The sequence below is a fragment of the Equus caballus genome, chromosome 26 (assembly GCF_041296265.1).
Source record: "Equus caballus isolate H_3958 breed thoroughbred chromosome 26, TB-T2T, whole genome shotgun sequence".
NCBI classification, from domain to species: domain Eukaryota; kingdom Metazoa; phylum Chordata; class Mammalia; order Perissodactyla; family Equidae; genus Equus; species Equus caballus.
The window spans coordinates 34,268,191-34,283,039 of record NC_091709.1 but is presented as its reverse complement, the minus strand read 5'-3'; the positions used below and the strand labels follow the sequence as shown (position 1 = coordinate 34,283,039).

The 14,849-nt window shown below is 37.5% G+C and overlaps 1 protein-coding gene and 1 long non-coding RNA gene across 3 annotated transcripts in view; one reads left to right on the top strand and one right to left on the bottom strand.

The window, feature by feature from the left end:
* Nucleotides 1-14,849, bottom strand: part of LOC138920960 (uncharacterized) — a 92,562-nt gene that overhangs the window by 37,130 nt on the left and 40,583 nt on the right. The window lies entirely within an intron of this gene.
* Nucleotides 13,122-14,055, top strand: KRTAP26-1 (keratin associated protein 26-1). Its single transcript, XM_001495932.4, has one exon. It carries the CDS (start codon nt 13,230-13,232, stop codon nt 13,782-13,784), a length of 555 nt encoding a protein of 184 aa, XP_001495982.1. The 5' UTR covers nt 13,122-13,229; the 3' UTR covers nt 13,785-14,055.

The following is a 14,849-nucleotide window of genomic DNA, read 5'->3' as shown; positions in this document are numbered from 1 at the left end:
ATGGAGAAAACAGAAAAAAAAAACCGCTTTAAAACATGAGTTTAAGCAAAGATTTCTTAGATATAATGTCAAAAACACAATCCATAAAGTAAAAATTAATAAATTGAACTTCACCAAAATTAAAAAGATATGCTATTCAAAAAGTCACTGTTACACGAGTAAAAACACAAGCCACAGACTGGTAGAAAATATTTGTAAATCGTATATCTAGTAAGGGAGTTGCATCTAAAATATTTAAAGAACTCTCCAAACTCAATAATAAGAAAGTAAACAACCCAATAAAAAAGGTAAACAAAACACCAGCAGTTCCTTCACTAAAGAAGATATACAGAGGGAAAATAAGCAGTGAATATGGTCAGCATCATCAGTCACTGGCAAATTAAAACCATAATGAAATACTGCTGTAAACTTAATAGAATGAGTAAAAATTTTTTAAAATCTGACTATGCCAAATGTTGGAAAAAACATGAAGAAACTTGAACTCATATGCTGCTGGTGAAAATGTAAAATGACACAGTCACATTGGAAAACAGTTTGACAGTTCCTTAAAAAGTTAAATATTGACCTATCATATGATCAAATCACTCCACTCCTAGGTATTTGCCCAAGAGAAATGAATGCACATGTCTATTCAAAAACTTGCACGCAAATGTTCATAACATTTCTGTGTTCATAATTCCCCCAAAACTGCACATAGCTCAATTGTTCATCAACATATGGATGAATAAACAAATTGTGTTATATTCATACAATGGAACACTACGCAGCAACACAAGAAATAAACTATTGATTCAGGCTACAACCTGGATGAATCCCAAAATAAATATACTGAGTTAAAAAGGGAGAACAAAAGGAGCATATATTGTATAATTTCTGTTCATTTAATAAAACTAATCCAAAATGGCAGAAAGAAGATCGATGGTTTCTTGGGGACAAGGGTAGGGGTAGGCAAGGTGGAGAGTGCTGGAAGGGAAAGACTACAAAGGAGAGATTTTGCGAGATAATGAATGATTATTATCTTGAGTTTTAGTATAGACAAATGTCAAATTGTACTCTTTAAACATATTCAGTTTATTATACATCAATTATACCTCAATAAAGCTGATAAAATATATAAGTAAAAGGAGGAAATTGAAAAAGACCTTGTAAAGGCCTAAAGGACACAATTCAAGGACTTAACTATGAATAATGGAAGGGATACCTCCACCCACACTGTCTTCAATTCAGGTACAAAAGGATGTTTCAATTAATACAAAACAGTTTTCTAGTGTCATTTGCGTAAAGTTCTTGTGTATGAATGAAGTGAATAAATGTGGCAAGTTTTGCCCAAATCATGTATAAACCATAGTTTCCACAGTCAAGAATGTTATAAAGTAGTAAAAATTCAGTTGAAAGTAGATTACAGGAGGACGGTGTGAAGATGGTGATGTAGGTGCATTCTGAACTCATCTCCTCCCACAAACACAACAAATTTACAACTACTTTAGAAACAATTACCCCTGAGAGAGAACTGAAAACCAGATAAAAAGAACCCCAACAACAGGGTACTTTGTGGACTGAGATGGAAGAGGCAGAAATTCTTTTCTAGAGATTAAAAAAAAGACACCTTTGAGCCGTAGCACCTCATGGCTGGCCAGAAGCAATCTTAAAGGGCAAAGCTTTGCTTAGAGGAGTGGGGAATCTGAATGGGGCAGTGTTACCACAATAAGCAACTTTTGGACTCAGCACAATCGGGACAAGTGTCATAATATCTGGCTTTTCTGGCTATTAAGTACAACAGGGAATACACTCAGAAAAGCTATTGAACATAAGGGGAAAAAAAACCCTGCTCTTAAGGGGCCTACACACAAATTCACCCACTTTGAAAAGCAGCCGAAAATCACCCAAAAGAAAAGTGCACAGTCGTTTGGTAAAAAGGAACTCACTTTATAGGCTCCGGGTGCATCTTGGTGAGAGGCGAGACCTCCTCAGGGACTGAGACCTTGGGAGCAGCCATTATTGTGACCTAGTACATGTGTGTTAACACAGACAGTAGCAGATACCATTGGAGTTATTTTCCCGGCCTGTTAGCCCAGGGTCTGCTCCAACCACTAGAGCACTGATTTAACCGAGCTCAGCCAGGGAAGCCCCCTCATCCTAGGGACTAAACCCACTCAACAGCAAGCCCTCTGACAACCTGTGGGCCTGCATAGGCAGGGTGCCTTGAATCTCTGCAGCCAGGTGAGTAGGTCTGCCTCTGCAGAGCAGGGCATGCATGAGGAGATGGTGGAGTGTGTGGGGCATTGGTGGAGTGTGTGGGGCCTCTGTACTTGGGCGACTGGGTCCACTTCAGTGGGTCAGGGTGCACACATGGGGCAGGACTGTGTTGACAGGGTGTGTGGCCCAGTGGGCGGTGAGGCTTGTCAGCTGCAGCAGACTTGTACTTCTCAAACAGACACATAGAGGCTTGGTCCCACCTTCCAAAGCCTCAAACAGCTGGGTGCTCCCATACCTGGGGCCTGCCCCACTCAGCTTCAATCCTTAGAGAGCTGACAACAGCCTTACAAGCCAGAGGCCTATAGTAACTGTGAGCCCTTGAGCCTAGCAACCAGCCATGCTGGGGTCCTACTCACTTAACAGAAAAACTGCAACAGGAATGTGCTATTAGGCCATGCAGCCAAATGTACTGGGGCTTCCCATGCCTGATAAAGTGACTGAAGGGTCCATAGCAACCACATGCAGCTGAAGATTACAACCAACCAGCCAGGGGAACAGCCTAACCTCCCTGGACACCTACAGCAAGAGCAACCCTGCCACAACAGAAGGACACACATAGCCCACATAAGGACACTCCTGGAACATTTGGAACTGATGACCAGAGGGAAGCACACTGCTGGGCCTCATAAGGCATCTCTTACATAAGGCCACCTCTCCAAGATCAGGAGATGTAGCTGACCTACCTAGTACATAGATATAAGCAGTGAGAAGAAGACAAAATGAGTAGAAAAAGGTATATGTTCCAAGTAAGGGAACATAACAAAACCCCAGAAAAAGAACTAAATGAAACAGAAATAAACAATCTACCTGACAAAGAATTCAAACAAAAAGCCCTAAGGATGCTCACCAATCTTGGGAGAAGAATAGAAGAACTCAATGAGAACTTCAACCAAGAACTGGAAAATATCTGATTGGTTCTAATCAGAAATGAAGAATACAATACTGGAAATGAAAAACTCATTTGAGGGACTCAGTAGGAGAGTAGATGATACCGAAGGATGAATCAAACAGCTGGATGAAAGGCTAGAGGAAATCACCCAAGCTGAACAGACAAAAGAAAGAGAATTAAAAAGAACAAGGACAGTTGAGCTCTGGGACAACATCAAGTGCACTACCATTTGTATTATAAGTGTCCCAGAAGGAGAAGAAACAAAAAGGCAGAGAATATATTTGAAGAAATAGTAGCTGAAAACTTTCCTAACCTAAGGAAAGAAACAGGCATTCAGGTGCAGAAAGCACAGAGAACACCAAACAAGATGAACCCAAAGAGGCCCACTCCAAGACACGTTATAATTAAAATGTCAAGAATTAAAAATAAAGAGAGAATCCTAAAAATTACAAGTTAAAGGCAACAAGTTACATACGAAGAAAACTCCGTAAGCCTATCAGTTGACCTCTCAGAAGAAACCTTGCAGATTAGAAGGGTGTGACACAGCAAATTGAAATTGCCAAAAGGAAAAAAATCTACAGCCAAGAATACTCTACACAACAGGGTGATCATTCACAATGGAGAGAGAAATGAAGAGCTTTCTAGACAAGTAAAAATTAAAGGAGTTTATCACCAAGAAACCAGGCTTGCAAGAAATGCTAAAGGGACTTATTTAAGTGGAAAAGAAAAGACCACAAATAGGAATAAGAAAATTATCAAAAAAACCCCAAAACAACAACTTTAAAATCACCAGTAAAGGCAAACATACAGTAAAGCCAGCAGACCAATCACCTATGAAGCTAATATGAAGGTAAAAAGACAAAGTACCAAAACTATTGATTTTCATGATAAGAGGGTAACAGATATACTTGCAAAAAAAAAGAGGTTAGATATTACATCAAAAAAATAAAATGTGGGGGGAGGGGAGTAAAAGAGTGGAGCTTTCAGCAAGAGGTCAAACTAAAGAGACCATCAGTCTAATATAGATGACTACATATGTAGGTTATTATATATGAACCTCATGGTAATCACAAACAAGAAACCTATAATAAACACACAAAAAATTAATAGAAAGGAACCCAAACATAAACAAAGCCATCAAACCACAAGGAAGGAGAGCAAGAGAAGGAGGAAGAAACAGAGAAGAACAACTAAAACACGCAGAAAAAAGTAACAAAATGGCAATAAGCACATTCTTACCAATAGCTACTTTAAATGTCCATGGACTAAATACTCTGATCAAAGGCATAGGGTGGCAGATAGGATAAAAAAAACAAGGTCCACATATATGATACATACAAGAGACACACTTCAGACACACTAAAGGCACTCACAAACTGAAAGTGAAGGGATAGAAAAAGATACTCCATGTAAATGACAATGAAAAGAAAGCTAAGATAGCAATACTTATATCAGACAAAATAGACTTTAAAACAAAAACTGTAATAAGAGAGAAAGAAGGGCACTACATAATGATAAAGGGAAAAATCCAACAAAAGGATATAGCACTTGTAAATATCTATGCACCCAACTTAGGAGCACGTAAATATATAAAGCAATCATTAATAAACACAAAAGGAGAAATAGACAGCAAGACATTAATAGTAGGGGCCTTTAACACTCCATTTACACCAATAGATAATCCAAACAGAAGATCAATAAGGAAACACTGGCCTTAAATGACACATTAAACCAAATGGACTTAGTAGACATATCCAGAACATTCCATCCCAAAACCACAGAATAAACATTCTTTTATGCACATGGAACATTCTCCAAGACAGATCACATTTTTCTGATCACAATGGTATGAAATTAGAAATCAACTACAGGAAGAAAATTGGAAAGGCCACAGATATGAGGACATTAAACAAAATGCTACTGAACAATGATTGGGTCAATGAAAAAATCAACGGAGGAATAAAAAAATACTTTGAGACAGATGAAAATAAAAATATGACATGCCACATTTTACAGGATACAGCAAAAGCAGTTCTAAGAGGGACATTTATTGCAATAAAGGCCTACCTTCACAAACAAAAACAACCTCAAATAAACAATCCAACAGTGCACCTAAAGGAATTGGAAAAGGAAGAACAAACAAAGCCCAAAATCAGTAGAAGGAAGGAAATAATAAAAATCAGAGCAGAAATCAATGAAATAGAGACTAAAAAAAAATAGAAAAAATCAATGAAATGAAGAGCTGGTTTTTGAAGAGATAAACAAAATTGACAAACCTTTAGCTGGACTCACCAAAAAAAAAGAGAGAATGCTTAAAAAAATAAAATCAGAAATTGCATAAAAATTACAACAGACACCTCAGAAATGCAAAAGATTACAGGAGACTACTGCAAAAAGCTATACACCAACAATTTGGATAATCTACAAGAAGTGGATAAATTCTCAGAATCGTATAACCTTCCAATACTGAGTCAAGAGAAATAGAGAATTTGTTTTTTCTAAAAGATGATTTTATTTTTTTTTAAATCTCTGCTCTTCTTGGCTTTCCTTATTTATTTATTTGTGTGGAAGATTGGCCTTGAGCTGATATCTGTTGGAAAACTTCCTCTTTTTTTTCTTTTTCCCAAAGCCCCAGTACATAGTTGTGTATTCTAGTTGTAAGTCATGAAGTTCCTCCACGTGGGATGCCACCATAGCATCACTTGATGAGAGGTGTGTAAGTCCATGCCCGGGATCCAGACTGGCGAACCCTGGGCCATCTAAGGGGAGGATGTGACCTTAACCACTGGGCCACAGGGCCAGCCCCGAAATGGAGAATTTGAATAGACCCATCACCCATAAGGAAATCAAAACAGTAATCAAAAACCTCCCCAAAAATGAAAGTCCAGGAGCAGATGGCTTCCCTGCTGAATTCTACCAAACATTCAAAGAAGACTTAATATCGATCCTCTTCAAACTCTTGCAAAAAATTGAAGAGGAAGGGAAGCTTACTAACTCATTCTGTGAAGCCATAATTACCCTGATACCAAGACCAGACAAGGACAATACAAAAAAAGAAAATTACAGGCCAATATCACTGATGAACATTGATGCAAAAATCCTGAACAAAACACTACCAAATCGAATGCAACAGTACATTAAAAAGATCACACACCAGGGTCAAGTGGGATTTATTCCAGGGATACAGGGATGATTGAACATCCGCAAATCAATCAATGTGATATACCGCATTAACAAAATGAAGAATAAAAACCTCATGATCCTCTTAATACATGCAGAGAAAACTCTTGACAAGATACAGCATCCATTTATGATAAAAACTTGAATAAAGTATTAATGGAAGGAAAGCACCTCAAATTAATAAAGGTCATTTATGACAAACCCACAGCAAATATCATTCTATTGGAGAAAAACTGAAAGCTATACCTCTAAGAACACAAAGCAGACAAGGATGCTCACTTTTACTACTCTTATTTAACATAGTATTGGAAGCCCTACCCAGAGTAATCAGGCAAGAAAAAGGAATAAAAGGGATCCAAATTGGAAAGGAAGAAATGAAACTGTCACTATTTGCAGATGACATGATTTTAAATGTAGAAAACCCTAAAGAATCCACCAAAAACCTTCTGGAAATAATAAATGAATAAGGTAAATTTGCAGGATACAAAATCAACATACAAAAATCAGTTGCATTTCTATACACTAACAGTGAAGTAGCAGAAAGAGAAATTAAGAAAACAACCACATTTACAATTGCAACAAAAAGAATAAAATACCTAGGAATAAAATTAACCAAGGAGGTGAAAGACCTTTAAACTAAAAACTATAAAACATTGTTGAAAGAAATTGAAGAAGATACAAAGAAATGGAAAGATATTCCATGCTCTTGGATTGGAAGAATTAACAGTTAAAATGTCCATACTTCCTAAAGCAATTGACAGATTCAATGCAATCCCTATTGAAGTTCCAAGAACATTTTTCACAGAAATAGAACAAGGAATCCTAAGATGTATATGGAACAAGAAAAGACCCCAAATAGCTAAAGGAACCCTGAGAAAAAAGAACAAAGCTGTAGGTATCACACTCCCTCGTTTCAAAACATACTACAAAGCTATAGTAACCAAACAGCATGATAATGGCACAAAAACAAATGCACAGACCAATGGAACACAACTGAGAGCCCAGAAATAAACCCACACATCTAATTTTCCACAAGGGATCCAAGAACATACAATGGAGAAAGGACAGTCTCTTCAATAAACAGTATTTGGAAAACTGGAAAGCCACATACAAAAGAATGAAAGTAGGTCATTATCTTAGACCATACACAAAAATTAACTCAAAAAGTATTAAAGGCTTGAATGTAAGACCTGAAACCATGAAAATTCTAGAAGAAAACATTGGCGGTATGCTCTTTGACATTGGTCCTAACAGAATATTTTCAAGTACCATGTCTGATTGGGCAAGGGAAACAATAGAAAAAACAAACAAAAATGGGACTACACCAAACTAAAAAGCTTCTGCACAGCAAAGGAAACCATCAACAAAATGAAAGATAATCTAACAATTTGGAGAAGATATTTGCAAACAATGTATCTGGTAAGGGATTAATATCCAAAATATATAAAGAACACATACATCTCAACAATGAAAAAACTAACAATCCGATTAAAAAATGGGCAAAAGATCTGAACAGACATTTCTCCAAAGAAGATATACAGATGGCCAACAGGCACATGAAAAGATCTTCAACATCACTAATTATCAGAGAAATGCAAGTCAAACTACAATGATATATCACCTCATGAGGGTCAGAATGACTATAATTAAGAAGACAGGAAATAAGTGTTGGAGAGGATGTAGAGAAAAGGGAAATGTAATATACTGCTGGTGGGAGAGCCAAGTGGTGCAGACTCTATGGAAAACAGTATGGAGAGTCCTTAAAAAATTAAGACTAGAACTGCCATACAATCCAGCTATTCCACTGCTGAGTATTTTTCCAAAGAACATGAAAACATTAATGTATAAAGATATATGCACCCCTATGTTCATTACACCATTATTCACAATAGGCAAGACTTGGAAGCAACATAGGTGCCCACTAAGGGATGAATGGATAAAGAAGATGTGGTATATATGCACAATGGAATACTACTCAGCCCTGAAAATGGATGAAATCTGGCCATTTGTGACAACTTGAATGAAGGTTGAGGGTATCATGCTAAGTAAAATAAGTCAGAGGGAGAAAGTCAAATATCATATGATCTCACTCATAAATAGAAGATAAAAACAACAACAAACACACACATACAGATAAAGATTGGATTGGTGGTTACCAGAGGGGAAGGGCGGAGGGAAGAGGGTGAAAAGGGTGATCAGGCCTATGTGTATGGTGGTGGATTGTAATTAGTCTTTGGATGGTGAACATGATGTAATCTACTTAGAAATATAAATATAATGATGTTCACTCGAAATTTATATAATCTTATAAAGCAATGTTATTGCAATAAAAATAATAAATAAATGAGAAACTAGATTACAGCCTAGCTGCCTTATCAGTTATCCAAAACTCTACATTGCCAGTCAGGGAATTACTTAATTCTTCCAGTATATCATAATTTAGTGATTTTACACACAGCATCCAACAGGGGGTGCTAAAATTAGGACACTTCATTATGTTGTAGGTTGCAATGGGCTGACTCTAGATAATTGGTTGTCTTCTCCAAGCCAAGCTACGATGAATATTAATCAGGGATATTAGAACAGGGAGGAGGAAAACTAGACAAAGGGTGTTCAGTCCCTCTGAACCTGTTTCTATCCTCATGTTCTTTTATATTCCTTGAACGTTGACTTTCCCTGGTGAAGATGGAAAAATGGTAAGAAAAGTAAATAAAAGAGATTATTGACTTGACTAAGTAAAGGTCAATTTTTATTTGATAAAGAAAGCCTAAGTTATATTTCATGAATGCCATGATGCTAGTGAGCAAATATTTCCTAAGGATCGACTAAGTTTCCTCAGATGTATTGAGGATAATGATCACAAATACTTGAATAGGGATGTTGTGAGGTGAGGATTAAATCAGTTAATACATGTAAAACATGTAGAATCATGTGTAGTATATAATAAGGACTCAGCAAACAGTAACTATAAGAATCTGTAATATAATCAGGAAATAAGACACATACAGAAAGAATGTTTTGCTTGCAACGTAAAGCAGTATGTGTGTGGGTGTGTGTGTTTGAATTAGGTAATGATAAATATACAAATTTAAAGCTGGAGACATTAGGTTGGTAGAAACGTATTTACGAAGAAGGGGCTAATTTAGCTGATGTTTGAACGATAGGTAAAATTCAAGAATTATCCCAAAAGAGAGGAAGAGTAGGATGAATGAGGAGATGATGTGAAATGAGGATGGATGTGGCATACTTGGAGACATGAACAGACAATCCAAAAAGAGAAGAGAATCTCTACTGGGAAGCAGGGGGGGCGCTGATCGAGTGTTTGGACAATTCTCTGTGGACAAAGGGGAGTTATCAATGATTATGAGTAAGAGAATCATAATAAAATTAATTTTAGCAATATTAACCTAAATACAGTAATCAAGCTAAAGGGAAGACAAAAGTGATAAGAGTCTAGATAGCGTAAGAAATGGGGAGCAAAACCCATCTTGAATGATGGCAGTGATAACAGAAAGGGAAAATGGATCAAAAGACATAATTTTAGTGCATCAAGGAGGAAAATCATTACAATAGATTTTCCCTCTTTCCAATCTATGATGCATTTTAATCCCAGTACTCTCTTCTTGAAGTCAGTTATTGGGTCATCATGCCCATAGAACAAAATCTTAACTACTTCCTTGATGAGTGGATTAGATTCAGCATGTGAATCTAAGTTTAGTTACTACAACTTGCCTCTAAGGACTCTTCACTGAAAGAACTGTGTCAGCATTTTTTCTGCCTTTATACTTTTTGCTACAGCCTGAAGTATCTTTCCCTTCCCAAACCCTCTCTCATTTCCTCCCATCCTTCAAAATGAATATCAAACGACAACTTCAGGTGAAGCCAGTGAACAATGTTTGCTCTTCTCTGTATGACATTTATAGAACTTAGTCAACACTGACGTGGATTGTGTACCTGTCTTATCACATCTACAAGATTGGATGTTGTCCAGCAGCGGAAATCAATGGTATCTTGGTATTATTGCCAGCATCTATCATAATGTTTTGCATATACTAGATGCTCAAGAAATATTTGTTGAATGAATGAATGCAAGGTATGTCATTTATAGGCATACCTTTATTGTTGCAATGCTCTGAGGATTCTTTGTGTCCAAAACCGAGAAATTCAGAGTTGTTTCTCCATAGTAGGAGAGGGAACGACCCCTAGTTAATTGAAGAAAAAGCAACAAAATGGGCAAATCTGGAGAAGAAGACAGGATGCCCAGTTCCTCAGCCTCTCCCTGGCTCTTACATCAGAAAAGCCTGAAACCTGTAGTTTTGAAGAGCCTGCTAATGAGGTACCTGCTGTTATGCCCACATAAGCTCTTCTCTTTTAGTGACAGTCACTGTCAAATAATATCAGCTCAATATTTGTTATATTAGGGCACAACTTACGTTCAGGGCACTCTATTTTCTGAAATTCCATGGATATTTGTGCAGTGTTATCTCCCCACAACAACAAAAAATTGAGAGTCTCATGGGGTACTCTAAAGGAATTAAAGCTAAGGTGGTACTCTTTGGAATGGATTAAGGATGCCAAAGCAAGAAAATAAATTATTCTGGTATAGTGTCTTGCAGTTCACATTTAACTTTTTCTTACATCCCAATATATCCTAAAAATGACACTGAAAAGCAGCCATTTCTAATATTCCCATTGTTCCGTGGAATAGTACTGACAGTAACTGGTCATCAGAGAAATTATGCAAATTTCCCAGGGTTGCATAGTTAGTAAATGATGATATCAATATATCTCTATATAATGCCGTGTTGGATAATGGGAGAAAAAATGTTCAGGGGTCAAGTACCCCCAAGCAAATGTTCAAATGTTTGAACCCCTTTTGTTTAAATACTTTTCTTCATATCAATTACTATAACTTTCTATGTCTCAAGTTTTCTCATAAGAATACTTGAAATAGTAAAATTTACTGTAAAGAATTGTGATGACAAAATGACATTGCATATGTGGCTTCCCACACTGCAAGGTGTTGCCCAGAGTAGACGCTAAATAAATGTCAGTTTCCTGTTATTCCACATCCCTTCCTTTCATGGACAAAACATTCATTATACATACAGCATAAACAATACACATACATACATATGTACAAGTATATTGATGCATTAATGATGCAAGTGTTGGGCTCTTGCTTATATTAAAGAAGAGTGGGTATAAAGAGCATCAACATATAAATTTGATAAGCATTCAGTTAAATATAGCTGTACTTATTACTAACGCCATTTAGCTGATGCTTCCAGTATTTCACAAGAAGACTCAAGCAATGTGTACAAAGAGTATCAGGTGATAAAGTTGGTAGAGTGGGACTTGGGTTTGGGGGGACTCCTCAAACACATCAGGTACAAATCACCAAAGGGTAGTGTTCTCTGACCTAAAATACTGGGATAATTTCAACCTGCTAGTACAGGACCTCAGAGACTATATCATTTTCTTTTCATATTTCTATCCCTGGTAGCAAAACAGTCCTATATTGGATCGTAGAGAAACCAATCTTCTATTTCAAAGATTCTACTCCTCCTGGACAGAGGGAGACTTAAGATGTGTGAGCATATCCATTAAACGTTAAAATAGAACAAAGTGCTGTGATTTCCACTGAGTTTCCAGCTAAAGGGAATAGGAACTTACTTTAGATCCAGTAGATAATTAAAATTTCCATTAAAATAGCCACTGGAGTCACTGGTTTTGTTGGTATATGAAAAATACAGTGAGATGGTTGAGGCTAAACACAACCATGCCTTTTGTAAACCAGTTTTTATGAGAAAATATATCCCCAAGTTGCCTTCAAAGTACTCATACTTAGGAAAACTCTACATTTATTCTGATGCTATTGCCCACGTGAAAGAGCTTAGAAACTGCTCTTTGGGAACTGACACCAGAACCGATGTAAGAAGCAAAGCCAAATCCAGGTTCATGTCTTAATCATTATGTCTATTTTTTCCCCAAAGAATATTAGTTTTCAGTTGGAACATGAGTAGCCATGACATACATAGCCTGTAATCACCAAGAGAAATGTCACGACACTCAACTTTCTTTAAGGGGTTTTGTTTATTTGCTTTTGTTCACAGTAGGATCCACAATTTTAACTGAGCCCAATTTATTTATCTATATTAAGAATACTTTAAACATAAACTAAGCTTCCAGCTTGACTAAGGTTATTTATTTATTTATTGAAACGAAAAAAATAAGCATGCTTTTTTAAAATAAAGATATTTTGGTGGGAAGTCACTTTCTACCAGGATTCTAAAATAAAACAAAGCACAAATTTGTGTGCATTAAAATTTTCCACCTTATACTACTTTTAAACTCTTTCTGCCCCAGAGCATATAGGTTACAGGATTTTTTACATTCTTTTGCAACAAACTTTCTTGTAAGTTTCCTTTTTTGACAATTTCCAAAAAGCATAGAATTTTCTTTGCATGAGACATAACATGCCACTGCTGCAGAGAAGTTTTCTACAACTTTTAAAGACAATTCCAAGAGAGGAATTCTAAGAATGTTTATTCAGTGGTGGTTATAATTAGAATAAGAGAATGACCTTCAAAAGTATCAGTTTGGGTTGAATAATTTAAGAAGAAGACATCCTATTAAAATTCAGTCACACTGCTTAAACATATATTTAATCAATGGAAGGCATTGGCAGGAACATCCAGTTTTATGAGAGGTGGGAGCACAACTTCCTGGACTATAATGAAGAGTTCTGATGCGGACTCATATAACAAGGAAGAAAGGAGTCTGTACACAGGATCATCACCTCCTAGGGATATATAAGGGATCAGGCCAAACGAGGGGCACAGCGAAACTTGAGACACTCGCTTCTTTTCAGTCAACCACAGCCTGCTCTCGAAACCTCACCATGTCTTGCCACAACTACTGCTCTGGAAGCTACAGCTTGGGATCCCTCAGAAATCCATGTCATATTCCTCTCCCCTCCTCCATTGCCCTCTGCTCTACAAATGTGAGCTGTGGAGATGTCGTCTGCTTGCCCAGTAGCTGTCAAGACCATACCTGGCTCCTGGACAACTGTCAAGAGACCTGCAATGAACCAACCAGCTGCCAGCCAGCCAGCTGTGAGCCCAGCAACTGTGCAACTTCTCACTGCCCCTCCACTGCTTACTATGTGCCCAGACCGAGCCAAGGAACCAGTTTTCTTCCTGCTGCTTCTTACGTCTCTAGCTCCTACCTCCCAGTATCCGGTAGACCTCTGAGCTATGTGTCCAGCAGCTGCCGACCCCTGAGCCTCCTCCCTTATATATCCCGCCCTTTTGGTTATTTGCCCTGTCGTCCTCAACCACTTAGCATTGTGTCCAGCAGCCTCAGACCTCTGCATCCTCTCTCCGTTGGATACCAACCTCTGACCCACGTGTTCAACACTTGTCGTCCATCTTGCTCTGCACTGGGAGGCCAGTAGCCTCCTTGTTCCAGTTTATAACCATACCGAGGATCCAGGATGAAAATTCAAGCTCCATGGACTTTTGCTGCTTTCCTAGTAGTGACTGCCTTTTCTTGTTTTTACTGTGCCTGATCTAATGCAAGCTGCTCCTTTCACATTTTTAACTCTTCTTTTCATCTCTCCTTGACATAAAATTATTTGGTTTACAATGCTATTCACTGTCACTCTGGTGTAGGAAGAATTTCTTTGGTTTCTGCTGCAATAAATGAGATCCAATGAGAATTAAGAATCTGGTTCTTCTGTTTGTTTTTTATTTCTTCGTTTTAACACAGAAATGACCAACCTCAACTGCTTACAAAATAAGTAAATAGGCCATGGTATACTCAACCATATGTTCTTATCTGACAGTAGGGGAATGGCTTGATGGTTTATTCCTCAAGCTCCTTTCTAGATTTCTGATCCTATGTACCTGAAAGACCCAAAGAGCCCTTGGTGGAAGTTATTTTGAAGAGGCAAGATTAGGAATGATCTCCTTGTCTCTCTCTTCCAGTGAACCTGCTTCCACCAGAATGTTCTCTCTAATTGCAAACTGAACAACTTCTCACTGTTGCTTAAGCCTTTGGTGGCTTCCTATGATGATCTCTTCCCATAAAATAAACATACAAACCCCTTACCATGACATCTGGCTTCCTTCATCATCTTTCTCCTTCCCACTTCTCTGGCTTCATGCACTTCTCTATGTTGCAAACGTTGAGCTGCTGCAATTCTGACTTACACGTATGTCCTCCAAAATGCTGCTTATTACAAACATCCACCCTGTTTGTATATCGTCATCAATACCGGGATGCATCTCTGATCTATTTACCTTTAAAATCCATACTTTTAAAAAGACAGCTCAACTTCATTTATTAAACTATTGATTTATTCAGCAAAATTTTTATTACCTATCTACTACATCCCTAACCATCCTCGGCCAGCCACAAGAGATGCAGAAGTGAACAAAACAAACCTGAACTATCTCAGTATTTACCAGAAGTCATTTAGTGTGGGACATTCATGTATTAATGACACATTTTTCCCTCA